This window comes from Molothrus aeneus, chromosome 17 (assembly GCF_037042795.1).
Source record: "Molothrus aeneus isolate 106 chromosome 17, BPBGC_Maene_1.0, whole genome shotgun sequence".
Lineage (NCBI taxonomy): Eukaryota > Metazoa > Chordata > Aves > Passeriformes > Icteridae > Molothrus > Molothrus aeneus.
The window spans coordinates 9132405-9152901 of record NC_089662.1 but is presented as its reverse complement, the minus strand read 5'-3'; the positions used below and the strand labels follow the sequence as shown (position 1 = coordinate 9152901).

The window sequence follows — 20497 nt, the reverse complement described above, 5'->3', positions numbered from 1 at the left end:
ACCACCCTGACACATTAAATCTACATCAGTGCTGTGTGTGCTGATCCCAAAATTCATCCTGCACAGCTGCATTACTTCAAGGTTTGGAACTCATCATCTGGGCAGGTTTGAGACATCACATTCTGAGGAGTTCATCTGAAACCATGTACCTGCACCATATTGTTAAGCATTTTTTCTGCTGGTTTTGTGTCTTGACCTCCAATTATGGAAAAAAGCACCCACCTACAAAAGTATTCTAACCATAACTAATGCAAAGCCATATTAAGAAGGCTAAAAAGTTTTTACTGAATTTATTGATACAGAAACACTTATTAATAAAGTTTAAATTGCATAACACTTCTGCATGCCTCAGGCCAACTGAACTCTAGTTTCTATACAGAGATTTTTCAGCTTATACACTCATGACTAAAGCAGTTTGAAGTTCAGTTCTCTTCGCAAATTTGCTGCAGGATCAAAACCTAAAAGGAGTCACATACAAAAAAAAGTGACAACTACTGAGAACACAAAAAGAAACAAAGCAGGTACAATTCCTGGACAGCTCATTGATCCATATAAACCCAATTCTGCCTCCACCCCTCTGCTAGAAATGCCTACAAAACTACAGTGCAAGTGCTTGTGCACAGGGAAAATGTATTTACAATTCCCCTTTATTTACAGGCTATAAGCAATCCTATTTCACAGTTATATAATACATAGAATTTCTACTATCTGTTTAGATCTGTGGGGTTTTTTTGGACAAGAGGACAATTTGACAACCTAGAACATGAATTTCCTATATATATATATATATTTATTTATTTATTCAACCTTATCCAAGAAAAAATAGCAGTATTTATGCATCTTATAGAAAGCTACAAAAATCTAGCAAATGTAATAAAAAAGGCAAATCTGGTGAAAAAATCTGATAAAATACCTTTTTCAACTGGGGCTGGGATGGGGATAAAAACCAAACAAGGGATAAATGAAAGATAATCCTCCCTCAACTGGTCAGCTTTAACAGAATCTCTGCAAGGCTTACTAACAGGAACCTGAAGTTTAATGACATTTTTAAAGGGACTCCTTTAAAATGTTGTGATTAAACTGAAGGATGACCTGGTAGCCAAAAGCAGGAGGCACCCTGGACTATGGAAGGGTGTGGAAATTGTGCCACAATCCAGAAAGGCACATACCTGGCATGACACCCATTAAACAGACTTTTCCAACAAGTAAGAGGCCACAGCCTGTGGGGAAACACTGAGAATAATTACACACAGATTCTATTAACCCTCTATTTACCACCACATTCAGATTTGCATTTGTAGAAAGAAATTCATGGGAGTTGCTAGAATCCAATGATGGGGATGTGCACCTTTACAGGAAACATCAGCTCAGTGGCCACAGAACTGCCCCACTGCAAACAAAGAAATCAAAACCCAAGGGAACAAGATAATTTAGGGTACCATTGAGACCAGAAGTGGAGACAGGAAACCAGAGGCAAAACCCAGCCTGTGACTGTGTTACATGCCATCAACCACATGATACAGGGTTATCAGACAATATTCCCAAAGAGACACAAAAATCCTGTTAAGCAAGGAAAAGTTCTCCACTTCAGGCTTAGACATATATGTTATTCATTTATTTTCAAAGCCACACAGAACTTTGAAATTATTTTTCATGAAGCAAGTTGTGCAACTCAGGACCATTTGGCAATACAGTCTTCATTCATTCCTCCTCAGAAAATGAGGAGACAGCACACATTAAAAAACCAAAAGATATCAAAGTGATACCAACTCAAGTGCTTCTGATGGGGCAATGCCTTAACACAGTTTCATAACCTGCTGAAAGAGAGCTTTTCATTCCCCCCAGCTTTAGGACTATTTCACATCAACACAGACTCCAGGCTTGCTTTCCAGCCTTTAACAGTTCAGGTACGTTTCCCAAACAGGCTGAACCAAGTAAACCTCTTCTAAACATAGTATTTTTTAATCCACAGACATTGTGGACTCTCCATTCCTGGAACTGCCCAAGGCCAGCCTGGACGGGGCTGGGAGCAACCTGGCCTAGTGGAAGGTGCCCCTGCCCATGGCAGGGGGTTGGAACAAGATGATCTTTAAGGTCCCTTCCAACCCAAACCATTCTGTGATCCTATGATTCCATGGCATCCCCTTCCATCACCATGACAGAGAGTTTTGGAAATAAAAATTACAGCTCACATCCACAGAACTGCAGAGTGACAAGTCTTTCCATATGAACCTGTTAAAATTTCTACTTCATTGCTGCAGGAATAAAATCACCTACACAGCTGAGCAGCTCCACTCCACTGTGGAAGACTTGTGAACAAGTTGTATTCTGGCCACCACGCCACAGCAGGGGCACACACACAGGAACACCTGAGAACTGCATCACTTTGGCTCTCTAGGCTGCTCTCAGGTTCTGCTGACCCCCCCACAAAACTCTGTCTGGCTGATTTACTGCTCAGGCTGGTGCTCTGCACCTCACTCTGCTCAGCCCAGACCTGAGTTATCTCACATGACAGCAAAAACCACAGATACTGCTTTCAGCTTGCACAAACTCACTGCTCTGCAGCTCTTCTCTACCCTTCTCCCCACTCAGAATTACTCTGTAAACGTTTTCAGAGACAGCAGTCCCAACCCTGACTACCTTGCATCCTGTCAAAGTTAAACAGCTTTGCAATCCCTCACTTGCCTCCATAGCTTTGAAAGAACCACAGAAACCTAACAACTCGTTCTCTAGAACATGGGTTTTCCATTAAAAAAAAACAGTATTTTGTAAAACTTTTTACTAAAAAATTATATATAATTTACAAGCAAAGCAGACCAGCCAAAGGGGAGCTGGTGCTTTCCTTCTCATTCAAAACCTGGATGCCACAAGTGTAATGCCAAAAATTTTTTCCTTTCTGTAAAAGTTGTGCTTTTCAGATTACTGGAAGAAACATGATTTGCCAGGTCAGGGTTTAACTAATTATCTTCATCCTGCATTAAACACACACCATGGCAAATACATGGCAGGTTTAGTGGGAGAGAGCACAGACAGCAAAGGTCTTTGGGGAACTGCTCAGGAGTTTTTCCCAACTGATATTCAGTAGAGCAGCCATGAGATTTTTAGCAATATCTCCTGCGGTTAGTTTCAAGGGAATTAAATCCTCCTTTCCATAAGCAGCTGAGCATTTCACCAACTTGCTTCTTAAGGAATCCCTGCTGTAGAATAAAACTATAGCACACAACTGAGAAGAAAGAAAGAACTCAAAAAAGCTATAATGTCAAAGTTTACAGCAGCCACATTCCCCAGCCAGCCTACTGCCTCGGGTGTCTCGCTGGCAGGCAAGCAAGTGGGACATGTTTGTCAAGCCCTAAGGAATACTTTATTCTCTGCCTACTTCCCACTTCCTAAAAGAAGAAAAACTACTTTTCCCTGTAATAAAGCAAGTAATACTTCAAGGGATCGGGCAACGGCAGGCTCAGGACCTTTTCTCTCAAAAAGTTTACGGGAGGGTCTGGCTTTAGTTCAGAGGGTTTGGATTCCTCCTCCTCCTCCAGCCTCTCCTCCTCCATGTCCTCGCAGTTGTTGTTGTCGTCGGAGGGGCTGGAGATGCGGCTGGCGAACACCTCCTTGTCCAGGAACACGATGGTCTCCATGCGCCGGCGCCGCAGCCGCCTCCTCTTGAACCTGGGCGGGCTCTTGAGCCCGTCCCCAGCCCTGCCCAGGGCCTCCTGGTGGATGATCTTCTTGATGGTGCCGCGGATGGCGATGCGAGCCAGGTCCTGCAGGCTGCGGACGGCCACGGGTGCTGCGAGCAAAGAAACCTGTGAGTGCAGACAGAGAAACTTCCCCCATGGGCAGTCCCAGGAAAAATTCTGTTTGCTCAGATTAAATCAGGCCATTTGAATTCCCTGCTGGGATTACACAAACAGCTCTATTCAGCTCCTGTCAACTCGGATAAACCGTGTTGCAACTTTCCGAATGAAATTTAATTGTGCGCTTCTCTCATTAAAAAAGTTCCTGCCTTGATTTCAAGTTCTCAATTATTCTAAGATGCACATTTTAAAGATTGTTTGTATGCAGACTTAGTGATGGGAGCTGTGATTGTTTCATGGCTTAGAATCAGGTATTTTCCTCTGGTAGATAACTAAACCTGAAGTCTGTTTGATTCTTCCATAAAATGATTTTTCTCTTGTACAGCTCCTTCAGCTCTGCCAAGTTTGCACTTATAAAATACAAGTACTATTTACGCTCTTCAAAAACTGCTTCAGACTTAGTGAGTGAAGACAGGCTGGAAACCATTTTGTAGAAGTAATTATAGCAACATCACAGTAAGTTACTGTATTAAAATGCCTCCCACATTAATGGCTTGGAAGACCATTCTGCCTTCTGCACTTATTTGCTGCCAGCTTAGAAATGCAGCAAAAAAAAAAAAGTACAGATGCACATAGATCCATGAACTAAAATGAATTAAAAATTACACAAAAAGTCCCTGTCCTCTGCCAACAAGTGAGCTTTCCTGGGACCTGAATGAAAAAAGGAGAAAATAACTACATACAATTCATGGGCAGGTCTCACTACAAAGTGAGACCATGATGAAACAGGCACTTGTTGGACTTCCTAGCATGCTGTAGACTGTTTCCTGAGCTCCTGTCATGCAGACACCTTTCCAGGTTAAGACCAAAGCCTCACCAATCTCTTTATGAAAGTACCTCTGTCTTCATGTGTTCTTAAGAGGCCTCTTGATACTGAAGTCTTAATCTAAAGATTGGGGCCACTGATACGACCTGCATTTCAAACAGCTAACCAAGAACTTCACAACTTGTATCCCTCAAGCATTCCAGGTTCAGGATAATTCTGGATTGCTGGGGGTGAGTGTCTTTGAGTAGGTACAACATTTGTTCACAGGTAATGTTTGTTTACTTCCCTCTCCTTGTGGCACAGTGCCTGAAAACCATGACAGGATTCAATCATTCAGGACTGGAACAGAATGTGCAAAAACAAGGATAAAACACCCTGCAAAGTTCAGGTACAACTTCACAAGAAATAATTTGTGTTTAGAATGATGGGCCAGTGGAAGGTGTCCCTGCCCACAGCAGGGATATTGGAATTAGATGATCTTTAAGGTCCCTTCCAACCTAGGCCATTCTGTAAGTCTGTGATTTAGAATCTATTTCATTCAACTCCAATGCTTGCACAAGACAGACAGCTGTTCAAAAAACAGCTGGAAGGACTTGGGAGTAATTTTCCTGGAAAGGATTCCCAGGGATGTTACAGCTCACAGCCAAGCAGCAGAAGGAAGTCTCCCAAGCTCAGGAATTTCTGTACTCACGCAAGTGAACGAGCCTTGATTTTCCTGAATCTGTGTGGTTTGGCTGAATCAAAGGAGCAAAGGAAACAGCAAGAATCTTCTTGGTCTCCCAGGCTGAAGGACCAGTCCGAGTTATCTTAGTCAACTGAAGCAAAACAAGGAGATTATTGTCCATTGTGGGAACTACAGTGAGATTTTTGAACAAAAAAAATGAACAAATGACTTTTCTGCCTGGACAAGTTGAAGTAATGGAAGATGCAACAGTAAGTGAGAAACAACATTGGTTTTTTGAAAAAAAATTGGGAACTCCTTGCAGAACTAGCCCCAGGTAACTTCCTCTATTCCAACAGAGCATGGGCACTGGTAATTTGGGTCACTGTGCTTGCCCAGATCTCCCTCTGACCAGAGCAGCTGTGTCTGACCTCTGGCAAAACTCCTGAGTCACCACGAGCACTGGCTCCTGGAAAGGTCACAGATCAAATCTCCTACCCTAACCCACGCACAGCCTCTCACTGGGAAGAAACCCTGCACCCTGCTCCTCTCACATTCCCTGACAGTGGTAAAAGGTCAGGCACTTGACCCACTTTTTACTAAAAGAATCCACTGACACTTGTAAATAGAGACATCCTGCACACTCTTTCAAGAGACAGTCAGGGAGCAAAAAGTTGTGTTTTGCCCTTAAGCACAACACTAAATTATATAATTAAACAAAGCTTTGCTCATATTTTTTGCAGTGTGGAAGTAAAATTGCAATTAACAAAAGATTGTAATATATGGAAGACTGCAAAACTACAAATTTCTTAAATATTAAGAATGTGCAAAGTTCAGTTTTCAGTCATTGTGAAAACCAGTGCACATAATTCTTTCTTCAGCTTGCTACAAGGGCAAGATAAAAGAACAGCTACTGACCAAACCATGATCAGAATTAAGAATAACTGAAACACGAGTAAAAAGGCACTCAACCTTCTCTTCTAGAGGCATGACAAGAATTCCCCCAACTTTCAACAGGTTCTTCATGTAGTCCTCGTGCTCCTTCTGGACTCCAGCACCACAGTAAACACGGTCATACTGAGTGCAGTCTGGAGAAATCTCTAAACAATTGCCAGTGACAAAGGATGGCTCACAAAATTCAAACCTGAAAGTGAAAAAGACTCGTATTAGACAAGAATAAAATGATTTATCAAAATAAATTACTTCCACAATTCTGGAGAAATTGAACTATGGAAAACACTGGGAAAAACCCCCACAGTTCTACAGGATTTCTCTACCAAAGCCCATCTATTCTAGACATTATTTTAACAGACCACAGTTAGAAGTCTCAAAACCACAGAAAAATGAGGTCAGAATTCATGGACTAAAATCTCCCAAGGATAAGGACGCATAATTTCATATTTGAGCTGCAGCTAACTCTTCAGAACAAGCTATTTTTAGTCACCTGATGCTGACTCAGTTATAAAATGCAAATACATGTACTAGACCTGTGCTTCCAAATGTCAAAGTCTTTTAAGGACTGCACCTGGGTTTATTTTTGCATTTTCAAAAGCTTTTAACTGGTTTTCAGATGTGGGGAATTACCACCTGATGATACAGAAGTAAGCTGAGCTGAAGCCAATGAAAGTTTTGCCATCAGCTTCAAAAGAACTGTGATTTCACCCTTCATAAAAAGACTTTTTGCCTACAGTACTTCTGACTTGGTTTAAAAGAAAAATGAGAGATTCTCTGATGCATATGGTTTTCGTACAAGCTCCAAAACTCTCTCAATTTTAAGCCCTATGTTTAAGAGCTGATTTTGTAGAAGTTGCTCAACACATCCATTCTTTTGCTGGCATCTTGAGTGGCAGCTCAACATAGCACCTATTTATTCCTAATGCTTCCTGGAGCTTTCTGGGTTTGCAAAGAGGCTGGACATTCAGAGCAGCCAGAGAACAGTTCCTGCACACACTGTTCCAGGAGCACAACCCAGCAGACATCACTCAGCAAAGCCAATTTTCCAGGCATGGTAATTTCTGAATTCAGCTTGCTTTTGCTCCATTGCTATATTTGTCTGGAGAGAGAAGAAAGTCTTGCTTAAAACATCTCAAACACCAGCAACATGACTGAAAAAAACCCCTGTTGAGAACCAGAAACTTTCAGTCTTCTGCCAAGATGCAGAAAATACAACCCCCTCCTCAGCAGCTTCTCAGGGCAGCAGGAACAGCAAAAGGCTGAGTAGCCTAAAATCCTGCATGCCATGATTTTCATTTTCTTCCTCCCAGGAGAGGAGGATATCAGGTATTCACAGATGTATTGCATCCCTCTTTGAACAAACTGTGAAACAGATCCAAAAATGTGACAGCCACAACTTTTATTGCTGAGGTTACTATTGGCAGTGGTTATCTAGCTGGGAAGTTATTACTTGTGACAGCAGCAGAATGGAGGGTCTAAGGAAGAATATAAATCAAATCCCAAGCAGTTTTAGTACCAACTTAATCATCATAAAACTACCTTCATATTTTAAAATGCCATTTTTCCTTCTTCTCAGATAAAACATATTAGGCCACTACAAAAACCAGTTCATAATCTCATCACTATGCAGGCTCTCAGATCACAGGCACAACCAAGTACTGCTACTTGCAAGTTTTAAGGTGTTACTGCAAGTGCATTTAAAAATAAACAAACTTCCTCAGCTCCCTCTAAGCCCTGCAACATCAGCACTGCTATTAAAAACTCTGCAAACATTTCTGAAACTCCCTCATGACACATACAGGCTTCGAAGGTCACACACTGCAGCTCAGCAAGCCTAAGGAGCCTGAATCCTCAGATTACCCTGAATCCAGAGGGGCCACATGGAAGCAAGAACTGCCCTGAGTAAAGCCAAAAGCACAAAATTAATCCCAACAGGCATTTTGAATTCTTACTTGTCAAAGCTGTCGCTTGTTTTAATGAAAAAGTCCAATTTCTGCTTGGCGTACTCGATCACGTCAGAGTGAAGCTCCACACCGTGGTTAACCCCAAAAGGACCTGCAAGTGCAGAACACCAGGGGATGGCAACAGCAACAACACCAAATCCAGCAGGATTGACACACTTTGGGTTCCCTCCTCCAGCAGATTGTTCCATGTGTCAGATGTTTGTGTGGGGTCAGCTCTCTCACTGCTACAATGGGATTTGCAACCCTATACCTGCAATTTCTGGCAGCAAATGAGCCTCATGTGCAGCTCATTCTGAATCATTTGCTCTTAACTATGCAGGAAACTTCTCTATAGGAGGGAAACACTCATGCCATTGCTGTGAAAGTAACCAATGGCCTGCATGTTTTAGCACATCCATGTTATTTTTGCACCCCCTTCCTAAAAATCTCTGCAATTAATCAGGAACAGTCATCACATACTGTACCTCAATTAACAGCAAAAACAAACTGGGAAATACAAAAGTTGTTCAGCACTCATGCTTTTTATTCAGAACTGACAGGATAACTTCTGCAAAAAGAATATAAAAGCCCTGGAGTTACAAATTGGTACTTAAGTAATGTCAACAAACCTAGGAGAAAATCAGAAATGGGAAATGAGACTTTGCCCTCAGAATAAATATCCCAGCAGTTAAAATTCTGGACACTCCCCCAGATTTCACCCTATAGCCACTTGCTATCTATCCTAGCAGCACAGCTCTGACTGAAACACATTAAAGGGGGAGTTTAAATTGTCCAATTCCACTTGGATAATTTGCTTTGTGCCACTGTAGATGTGGTCACAAAATCAGTTCTGCTGCACTAAAGTGTTTTCCAGAGAATATTCCCATCTGTGTGTTGGGGAGTTAAGAGTCAGAAGTGGACCTCAAACCTGTCTCAGACAAGGCTGTGAACACAAACCAGGCACAGAGCATTCACAGCTGTTTGTGGACTTGCTCAGTCCCAGTTTCAACTCTGCACTCCTGATCCTGACCTGGGGTCTTGCTTAAGGGGAAACAAACCCAGGTTTGTGTCCAGACCTGCAAGAATCCATTACAGCCACCTTTGGAACTACATTGCTGCCTGTTCTGATCTGCCACAGAAATCTGGATGCCCTCCAGTTCCAGAGAAGGCTGTGAGAATCCTGATAAATTGCCAAGCTGGATTAATGCATTCTTTACTTTCCCAGCTACCCTTTTAGCTCCATTAGCAGAGGAATACCTCATCCCCAATTGCAAAACTTGTTTTTAAAGCTCTAATACAGCCAGTTAATGTGACTGAAGAGGTATTTACCCAGGATGAGTCCAACCATGGAACTCAGATAACCAGTGCCACTGCCAAGGTTCAGAAACGACAGCCCTGGTTGCAGGTCCAAAGCTTCCATCACCTCTGAGTAAATGCACGGTGCTGAGAGATGAATATTTCCATGCTTCCATGCCAAGTCCTTGTAGGCATTGTCCTTGAACTCCTCCAGGTAGTAATCTGCCCTGTCAATGGCTCGGAATGCCTGCTCCACCAGCTCTGTCCTGATGTACTGGGCCTCCTTCAGGTTATCAATTAATTCATCGTTGTCTTCTCCTGCACTCACCGCGCCTCCCATCTTCAGCAGCCTCCTATAAACACTGAAAGGGAAATAACAACAAAGCAAGGTGAGGTACAGAACATGCACTCCAACACTAAACTATGCTGCTGTACATGGAGTACTTTGAGAGAGATCTTTACCTACTCCAAGCTCCAGAAAAACCTCACCCACTGCTCCCACCCCCAATGGAAAGCAAAATGCAGCAGATCTGGCATCCAGTACCTGACACCAGTGGGGAAAAAAAAAATCACAATAGGCAATTTCAGCGTGCAAGGCCTGTCTTCAAACCCTCCCACCGTTTCACCAGCACATCAGCTTTTCCACTGAACCCTTTTATAGAAAGGATTATTCCAGCTCCTGTGCTTAGGGGTCATTTTTCACTGCAAGCCCAAACAACAGGGCAAGTTTGGGCTGTCTGTCAGAGCTCCCGTCACACACAAACTTTCCACCTCTAACAGCACCTGACAAGACTAAGAAATAGGCAGAAAACCCAGAAAAATCTCAAATTGCATTTCCTTTGAACATGCAGCAGGATGTTGACTGCACAGAGGTTCAAAAAACCCAACAAAACTCTGACCTGTCAACCTTGCTTACTTTGGTAAATGCACTTTAGCAAATGCACTTTCACACAGCTCATCTCCAGAGACTGAGCCACCACCATTAGTAAAGCACTTAATGACACAGACAGCAGCTCCACAGAGAATTCCCACTGCAGCCTACAGGTTTTAAAGGAAAATGTACAGGGGAACAAAACCACTCAGAATTAACCTAGCTTCTTCTCTCCTTCTCATATATTAAGGGGAAAAAATCCTTTCCAGAAAGCACAGCATGATTTAAGACGTGTTTGTTTACAATGCCTTTCCCTGCTCACAGTAATAACCACGAAGCAGCAGCTTTGGAGTTCATTCCTGGGATCAGAAGATCTGCCTACAGTGAAATTGTTGGGGTTTATTTGCTACATTCAGCCAGAGCAAATTATAAACTTTCATTTTCTGAGGAAACAAAGCAAAGCTACAGGACTCCAAGGAGATTTCACAGTTGTTCAAATAACACATCGTTCTGATTACCTGTAGAGGCACACAAAACAGGATATACTTAGGCAGGGAACTCGAGCCAGTTCTTAATCCATTCACGTCTCAAATACATCAATCCAGTTCAAGACCGTTAATAACACTTGAAATAAAACATCACCTCTCTCCTTTCCACAGTTACTCCTTCATTTTCTCTACAAAAAATGACTCTGTTTTATTACTTCACAGTAGGAACACATCAGTTTGAAGGTTCAGGTGGGTTAATGTACCAATTACATTTTCCCCCTCCTCTTACATACACAAAACCTCACTGCATTTGCAACACAGGGCTGCCTGTACCTTTAATTTAACATTCCACATTAAAATACTCTCTTCACCAAGGATTTTGATTCCCTTGACTTTCTTTTATGTATATATTTTTTTAAGCTTCCTTTATCCTTCCACTCTTTTTGCTATTTAAAAAATAAATAAATAAAAATCTACATTTTTAGATTTAAAGCAAGAAGTTGTGCCTTTAACAGCGCTCCACTTTGGATCCCAAACAAATTCCTGCTGATGTACGCAAGCCCCACTGGGACAACTGGTCTGACCTGGTTTCAGCTCAGCTCCATGGACAACAAGTGCTCTTCCATGTTCTACACCATGGAAAACAACAACAAACACAGCTGGCTGAGACATTTTCATAATGGGAGCAGGGAATATCTGTCCTGTGACGGGTGTCAGTCACTTCTGAAATCATCACTTTCCCTGCACATTAACCTATTTCCAGTAAAACGCATGTTTTATAGGCACAACTTCAAACTGTGAGATTCAAACGGCCCTCCTCATGTGATTCCACACCTTTGTTTAATTTGGTGGGAAATGGGAACCCAGTAGGTCTTATTTTTATTAAACTTTTCAAAACAAACCCCTCTCCCTCCACAGCAAACCCCGGGCGCATTTTCCTCGCTTCTAAGGCAAAGCAGAGATTTCCCCAAATCTGAGCAGGGACAAAGTCCACAGGCAGAAACCCGGACCGCTGCCCAAAACAGAGCCACCAAAGGTGGCAAAACAGAGCCACCAAGGGAGGCAAAACAGAGCCACCAAATGGGCAAAGCAGAGTCATCAAAGGTAGCAAAACAGAGATATCAAAGGTGGCAGAGCAGAGATTTCAAAGGTTGCTCTGGTGTTGAACCATCCCCTCGCTGCCATCCTCCCCTCAGGAAAACAAACCCAAAGGCGAACCGGGACCCTGCGGCTGCAGCCCCGGCACAGCAGCACCGCTCGGGGAGGGCTCCCAACAATGCCCGAGGCACAGAACCGCGGCTGCTCGCCCCCGGCAGGTCTCCAGGGCAGTCCCTGCCCCGGCACGGCACCGGGAGTGGCACAGGGGAGGTTATTCCGGGATTTCAGACAAAAGCGGTACCTCAACGGATGGCTCGGCTCCGTTCGGTTCGTCCCGTTTCGCTTCGCCTCGGCTGCGTTCGGTTCGGTTCGGTTCGGTTCGGTTCGGTTCGGTTCGGTTCGGTTCGGTTCGGCTCGGCTCGGTTCGGCTCGGTTCGGCTCGGTTCGGCTCGGTTCGGCTCCGCTCGGCTCCGCTTGGCTCAGCCCAGGCCAACGCGCTCGGGCTGTAAACACTGCCCAGCTGAGCTCCGCTCACGGCACTGCGCATGCGCGGAGCGCACCACCGCCGGGGGGGGGTAAGGGAGCACACCACTGCTGCCCGGTGGGGGGCGCAGTCTGGGCCGTACCACGCAGAGCCGGCGCGGGGGGGGGGGGGCAGGACTGTACCACGGCTGTTCCGTGAGGGGAGTCCCGGCGATGGAGTCGGCTGGAATTGGCTTCATCAGATCCGGGAAAACTTCCAGCAGCTTCTCCCAAAAGCCACCCCACCACCCCAACCTTGCCATGCACACTCAGTGTGACATACACAGGCTGCGACTCTCGTTTTTCCCATCGCAAAGCTCCTGAGCGCATCTCCCCATGGCAGCCTGGATGCCTTTCCCCATTCCCGGACTCTCTGCCCTTCCCAAAGTTCTTGTTGCCAGCACGAGACTCCATCTCCACACCTACTCCTCCACCTCATGGCCAAGGCTCCATCTCCACACCTGCTTCTCCAGCTCATGGCCCAGTTGTCCCAGCTGTCCCAATCCTGGTGGCCTGTGATGGTGCTGTGACAGCACCTTGTGGGATTGGGACATCCCAGTGATGCTTTGGGTTTTAACTTTTATATTTTTCAGACTCTATACTGCTTTAGTGTGTACTTCTGAGCTTCATATTAGGGGATAGTAAGCTTTCTTCACAGAGCAGGGAGACAAAACAATTCCTTCTCTAGCAGTGGACCAAGGACAACTGATCCAAATCTTAGGCCCAAGAGCACAAACAACGTGGAATGAAATAACAAGCAGGATGGGACTTCATAAGCTAAAGCTGTAACTGGAAAATTAACTCCAATATGCAAATGGAGCAAAACTTATAAAAGTGAGAGACCCCGTGAGCAGTCGTGCATTTTGTTACCATTTTGGTTCACCTTCGGTGCAGCCCTGGCTGGGCTCTTGTGCTGCCCAAGGTGGATCCATGGAGGCCTTTTAAGAAATCCCTGCTTTATTCTTTAACTCCATCCAGCCTCTGTTCTAGGGCAGCCAGCACAAGATATCCCAGGATGCAGGAGGGATGCAGGAGCAAGGGGCTGGGGGATGCCAGTGAGCTGCTGGCACAGACACAGGAGCCAAACCTCCTGAGTGAAGCCTGGCCAGCACCAGATGTTCTGGTGTCATTAGTCAGGCTTGGGAAAAAATCATGGGAACTTAGGGAAAAAAAATTGTGGTGGGAACTGGTTGATATTCTTCATTTTGAGCTGATGAGCATCCAAATTTAGTCACATGACTGGATTTTTTTTTTCCCTGCAATCATGAATGCTACATGTAAATTAAGTGATGGATAAATAAGTGAGATGCAGATTTACCTGATTCCAGGGGTAGGGGCTTGAAGGAAACACGGGATATTGTGAAACTTCACAACATCTGAATGCCATTCATTTTGTGGGGGATCCCTGTCCCATAACTGAGTGTTAGGCCACAAATTTAAATTTTACAAACCTGTGTGAGCTCCTTCAATGACCTGGAGAAAAGGTGTCTCCTGTTACCTGTCTAAGACTGAGAGAAATTATCCTCTAAAAGTGTCTGTTTGTTTTCAGTTGTAAGTGACCCCCTCAGCATTGGCTGATGCTGCAGATTTGATAAAATTGTCTGGCCTGGCTTTAGATCTAGGACTTCATATGGCTGCAAAATGAGAAGGAATAACTGCAACAAGACAAGAAGCCTCTTAATTCAAGTTCTCTGGAGATGAATTGTGAAAAAAAAAGCTGTCTTGGCAGACACAACAAGCCTGCAGCGGAAAAAAAATAAGAATTACCCTGGTAAATGAGACTCAAATAGGAGAAAGTGAATCAGCATCCGAGATTTATTTATGCTTTAAGGTGATTATCTCAGCTCCCTTCATTAACGTGATAACAGCAGACTCTGCAAACAGGAGCAGGGTAATACTGTAGATGTCTGCACTTTCATTTTGCAGAAGACAGCTGCCTGGGAGAATGGGATTATTAGTGGAGAGCCAGCTCTGAAACTCCTCCTTGCTGATTCAACTGAAACAGGCCGTGGTGATTGCACTCTCCTCATCTTTCACACGGAGAATGCTCGGGGATAATGGCAACCCACTGGAAACTGCAAACGCAGGACACACAAACTCCCTGCACGTGTGGTTCCATTCAGCATCTGCTCCCTTTGCTGCTGGAATCACTTGAAAAATAGCAGTTGGGTTTTGGGTTTTTTGGGGGGTTTTTAAGTGCAAAGATTGTTAAAATAAAAGCTGGGTTAAAAAAAATGAATTGCAGTTGTTGCTAAAGCAGCTGTGCTGCCAGCAGAGAGCTCACAGGGGCAGAGGAGAGCAGTGCTCGTGCTTCTTTCTGGCAGCAACGAGTCCTCGGGAAGCCCAGTAAGAACCTGAGGGGTGTTTTAGGGATTCCCAAATCCCCTGTCCCTTCCCAGGTGTATTCATATCTCCTGGCAGCCTTAAACTGCCAAGATCAGTGAGGCTTGCAGCTTCTGTTTCCAGCCGGAGAATTACAGGGATTGGCCAGGAGAAACACAAACAAGGAGGACATTTACCCAGTGCAGGTCCCCACCTCATTGCCTGCACCCCAAACCTGTCAGGAGCACAGCCATGGGGAGGGAGGGAGCAGCTGAAAGGACTCATCATCCCCAAGGGACAGCTTGTTTTCTGCACCTCTAACTCTCTGCTGCACATGTCCCAAATCTCTCGTGCCATGCTGTGCCCAGACAGCCCCACTGTCACTGTTCCACAGGCTCACCCCCAGATTCACACTGGTTCTCCTTTCCTGGCAGCTTTTTCCCATCTCTTTTCTTCGAGAATGCAGCTGTGGCTGAAAACACCTCCATGGGTGTCAGAGCATGGAGCTCCAGCTTTGGGGGACACCAAAAATTGCCTGATAATATTGCAAAAATCCCCACATTTAGGAAAAAAAACATGGTTGGGTGTTTCATCATTTCTTGAGTCTCCAGCAGCTGATTCTCTGTGTTTCTTCTTTCCCTGCTCTTTACAAAGTCCTCCCTCTCCTCCTTGCAGCTCGCTGGGGCTTTGTGAGCCAGGAGTTACAGTCAGCAATAATCAGTGACTCTGCCCTGCCTACAAACCCCTGCGGGCAGCTGCCCCTGGCTTGGAGAGCCCCAGCACCCCTGGGAGTGGAGAAAGCAGAGCAGGATTAGGAAAGCAGGGCCTGGTGGCACTTCAATGGCAGCATTTCTGTCCCAGCCATGCACCACAAGGTGTCCCCAGCAGTACAGGCATTGCCTCGGGGCTCTGAGGTGGCACCTCAGCATCCCTCGGGCTGGGGCAGGGTCCCTCACAGGCACAAGTCCCTGCTCGCAGCAACCACAGTCTCACCAGGGAGAATCAGTCTCCATCCTTCATTAGCTGAGATAATTGCTGAGAGCCAGCAATTTTCACAAGGCCAAGCTGAAGCCAAGATTTTCCTTGTCTTTATTTCCCTCTGTTTTACAGTTTCCAACTTCATTTTTTTAAACAAATTTCTTTAATAAATATTTTCAAAACAACAGTCAGGATGAATTAACTTCTGATCTCTTACTGATGTTGAGTTAAAATGAGATTTTTTTATTTATTTGGAAGATCAAATAGCAGAAATGCATTTTAGCCCCCAAACCAGGGCCCAGCAGACTGAGCTGACCTGCAGCCTGGTGATACAGATGGCTGGTTAAGTCAGCAGGGTAATTAGTGAGTGACAAGAGGACTCACATAAATTAAGAGCTGGGGGAGCATTAAATCATAGGGGTATATTTTCACCATATTTTTTTTCATTTTGTAAAATATGCTGTGTTGCCTTTTCTGTGGTCAGTTTGGCTCTATACCACTTTCATATGCAAATATTCTATATATGCATATGCACACACATGCATATATGCAAATACATGCAGACATATGCACTTACACTAGAATTAATATTAACACACTGACAGCAAATCACTTGAGATCCTCTTACCCATGCAAAGGATTTCTATATTTATATAGATATATATAGATATATATGTGTGTGTGTGTGTGTCTGTGTGTGTCTGTGTGTGTCTGTGTGTGTCCTCTTGCTCCACTTCATCTGAGGGCTCTGTGAGTAATTGCTGAAGCAAGAGGAAGAACATATGTCTTGATTTCCACTGGATTGCACCGCACATAACCAGTGCCACATGGAAAAAGGACTCCTAAAGCCCTGGATTCATCTCACTTAAGTGTGTCATCAGAGGAAGGCAGCCAGGAGATGCTGCAGCCTGGCTGAGTGGGAGGAGGTGTCACCAGGCATCCCTGACAGTGGGGACATGGAGCAGAGAGGTGTTTCATCTCTTCTTGGCACTGCCAGGAGCACCAGCAAACCCAGCTCTCTGTCCTGTCCTTCTGCTGCCTTGTCATGGCCCATCTGCCATGATTTAGGAGGCAGCTCCCAAATAAAAATCTCAGATATCAAGCTTTTCACATTGATGGAGGAAGAAAACCATTCCTGGATCTTTCAAGTGATTCATGGATTAAATAAAATCAATGGGTTTTATGGATTTATAAATAATAGAAATGCCATCAGATGGCAGCCATATCACACTTCCATCCTTTGCCTTTGGCAGTCCTTCGTGTCCCACCTGCAGACTCACTGGTGGGGCTGGGCCAGCCACATTTGTCCCCTCAAAGACCACAGGGGCTCATCCATCCTGCTCAGAAAGCCCTTCCAAAACCTTCCTTCTCCAGCAATAGGAAAACATCTTCAGATTTCCAGTGGCAATTTATTCCTTGCCAAGATGTCCCTTATTTGATCTCCCACCTGTATTATGTTCTAACATAAATCATTCCCCTTCCTCCCACCCTGAATGTGTTTATGAAAAGTAATCATATCCTCTCTTAACCTTTGTTTTTCTAGGCTAAACAAGCCAAGCTCTTTTAATCTCCTCTCCTAAGACAGGATCTCAGTTCTGCTAATCACTCTGCCAGTCCTTCTCTGCACCTGTTCAAGGATAAATTAATCTTTTCTTTTTCCAAAGACAGATCCCAGAACTACACACAATATTCCCACACGAGGTCCTACCAATACTGGTATTTCTCTGTGTCTGCCAAACAAATGGTTTGTTTCATGAGACTTCCTGCAGCACAAATGGAAAATAGATGCAAATCCATAAATTAATAACCATAACACAACCTTAAACATAACAGAACCTTGCTCAAGGAGATCACTGTGTAACTTGGACTTGCATTCTGCTCCTTTGCATTTGTGGGTGCAGGTCCTTAACAGACCTCAATCAGTGAGTTTCCATATTTCATTTACCCTGGATGAGCACCAGGACCTTGTATTAAAGGAGGCACTGAGGAAAGTCTGTTCTGCGTTTCCCTCAGCCTTTTCTGTGGCAAAACACCCTTTGAAATCACGTCTGACTGTGGAGATGCAAAGTCAAATGATGAAAAACATTTTGCATTCGTTTCTTCTCTTTTCAAAATGATTTTCCAGTTTTACTCGGGGTTTAATTAAATTTCTGTGACCCAGGCAGCAAGTTCAGCCTTTCTTGATTAACGCTCTTTTAGGTGGCTCTGCTGATAAGAATTTAGCATCAACAATTGAGCTAACAAGCCCCAGTGAACAGTTTATAGCAGGAGACTAATTCTATTAACACTTTGCAATGTCAGGACTCCACTTTGAGCTAAGAGCTGAGAGGAGAGATGGGGGAGATGGAGCAAATGTAAAATTTGGGAACTAAATCACCAAGATTCAGCTTCTTTGTGGGCAGCACTCATCTGGAAACTATTTTAGCTGACAAAATCAGAATTTCACCTGTTCTTTTTTTTTTTTTTTCCCTCCTGACTGATGTTCTGCACTTTTTTGGCTCGTTGTGATAAGGACTGGGAATAAGGAGCGGAACTGAATGGCAGCATTGATAAGAGAAATGAAAGGGTAATGCGATGACATGATACTGGAGTGGGGCCTCTGCAGTTAGCCCTGCCTGTGCTGGATGAGTACTGCAGTGCAGGATGGTCAGGACAAAGATGCTTGTGCTGACAGTTTCAAATTAGTCTGTTGTGGCAGAAAAATTGAGGTGAATGCTCTGCAGAAGCCTTTCTGTTACTTTTTGGGTGACAGTAGAAATATCTTGCAGGTCTGCTGTGATTCACAAGAATTTTCTCTCTCTCTTTCTCTCTCCCTACCCTGCTAAAAGTACCCCTAAAATCTCACTCTGTCGTACATAGTCTTGGCCAAGATATTGCAGTTGCTCCATTCACCCAGAGCTCCTCATCTCCAGTACCTGGACACCCAGGTTTGGACTTCTCTGTTTTGAGCTGTTCACAAACCTCATGCAAGAACCTCCTTTGTGGGAGCCTCAGAAGTCAGAGCATTATTTTACAGCTGCTGTTTTCCTGAACAGCACAGATGCATTTCTGCATCCCTGGCCACCATCTCTGCTGTTGACCTTTCTTACTTCCTCAAGGCACCCACTTAGGATTCTCACTCATTCCTGCTTTTTCTTGGGTCAGTCCTGTGGCTCTGCAGGACTGGAGGAGGATTGAGATGCCCATGGACAGCAGGGCTCTTCTGAGGCTGGTGGCTGAGCTCTGTCCCAGCAGGAGCCCCCCAGCACCCTTCAGGACTCTCTGAGCTGTTTGCCTGCCCTTCTCAGGAGCAGGGGTGGACACTAAGTGCTGCTGGCAAGTCACCAAGGGTGGCTGCACCCCTGTGTTCACCCATGCTGTGGTTGATGTTCACAGACTGAGCCTGTTTTTAGTTTATTTATTTTAAAAAACAGGCTAACAATTCGATTCAATTATTTAGGGAATTTGATTGCCTTTGCTGTCAGTGCAGTCATGGGGAGGATTAGCAGTGTTTCAGCCCCTCATCAGCAGCGATGTCCCACCTCACACACTGCTCCTGCTCAAACCCCACTCCCTCAGCTGGCACCCCTTTGCTGTCCCTGCATGAAACTGATGACAAAACATGCTGAGGGCACACAGCTACCCTCCCTCCCTCTCCCCCCATGACTTTTGCTACAGCATCACTGCAAATTGTAGCTGTCAGCAGGGGAGCACACTCATCAGGGGACTCCAGCCATAATCACTGCAAAGCGGATGCGTGGATCTAAGTCCTGGATGCTCCCCAATATCAAATCACAGCAGGGACCCAGCTAATACCCTTGTTCCCTCTCCTGAAAACGTGAAGACCCACTGAGAAATCCTTGATGAGGGAGGCTCAGACAGCGCTCTTGACGTCTCTGGACAAGAGGCAGCCAAAGCTTTGGTCCCCAAAGGCACCTGCACTGGCAGTGCTGCCAGGGCTGTGCTCACCATGGGAGCCACATCATGAGAATGGTCAGAGATCCCTCTGCCTCCATCTCTACAGCTGTTGGAAGTGGCCTCTGCACAAAGGGCAGTGTTCTCATTAAGTCCCGTGGAGGGTTGCCATGTGGCCAGCAGAAATTTTGTTTTGTTTTATTTTGGGAAGCAGCACAGTAATATATTCACCACCTCCGAACGTAATGGGGTGACAGATGGGAGCTGGGCCCTGGCTTTCATGGGAAAGGCTCCACTCAGCAGGGAAGCAGTAAGTTTCCCACCTAATCTTCTGCAACCTTCAGACTCCTAACAATTGTAAGAAGCAAAGCAATGGGTAGTTATTAAATTAATGACTTCATCCCCAAGCTGGTGATAAATATTTTATAGTTTTATCTCTCCACCCTGTAGACTGCTCTAGACCAGACTGTTTATTAATCTAGCTTCTGGATTTATGTTATTTAATTGCTAAACAGCCTCAGCATGGTTAGGGTGGATTATTAAATGTTGGAGCCTGAGTGGGAGTCCTCTAACAAATGGCAAAACCTGAGGAGCTTGATCTGGGACTTGGCTTATCAAAACCAACTTCCCCGTAGTGCTAAGGCCAGCTTAGCCCTGTTTGAGTAGAAACCATTCAACCATTGCTTCATGCTCAGCGTAGGTGGACTTTGGGACTTGTTGTGAGTAAGGAAGAGGCAAGGAAAAGTTCTGGCACGTCTTGGTTTCAATAAGGATGTGCTGGTGTTAACCTGCAGTGGGCAGGATGCTGTGAGGGTATCTTAGCATGGACAGGTCCTTCTGGGGAAGCTCA

General features: G+C 44.8%; 1 protein-coding gene across 1 annotated transcript; it reads right to left on the bottom strand.

Annotated features, from left to right (window-relative positions):
* Window positions 1-261: 261 nt before the first annotated feature.
* On the bottom strand, window positions 262-12409 carry PCMTD2 (protein-L-isoaspartate (D-aspartate) O-methyltransferase domain containing 2). The gene is made up of 7 exons (XM_066561387.1): window positions 12380-12409; window positions 12233-12304; window positions 9508-9836; window positions 8188-8290; window positions 6254-6425; window positions 5312-5435; window positions 262-3787 (listed from the first exon to the last, which is right to left on the bottom strand). The coding sequence occupies exons 3-7, from the start codon at window positions 9812-9814 to the stop codon at window positions 3402-3404; spliced, it is 1092 nt and encodes a 363-aa protein (XP_066417484.1). The 5' UTR covers window positions 9815-9836; window positions 12233-12304; window positions 12380-12409; the 3' UTR covers window positions 262-3401.
* Between the last annotated feature and the right edge of the window lie 8088 nt (window positions 12410-20497).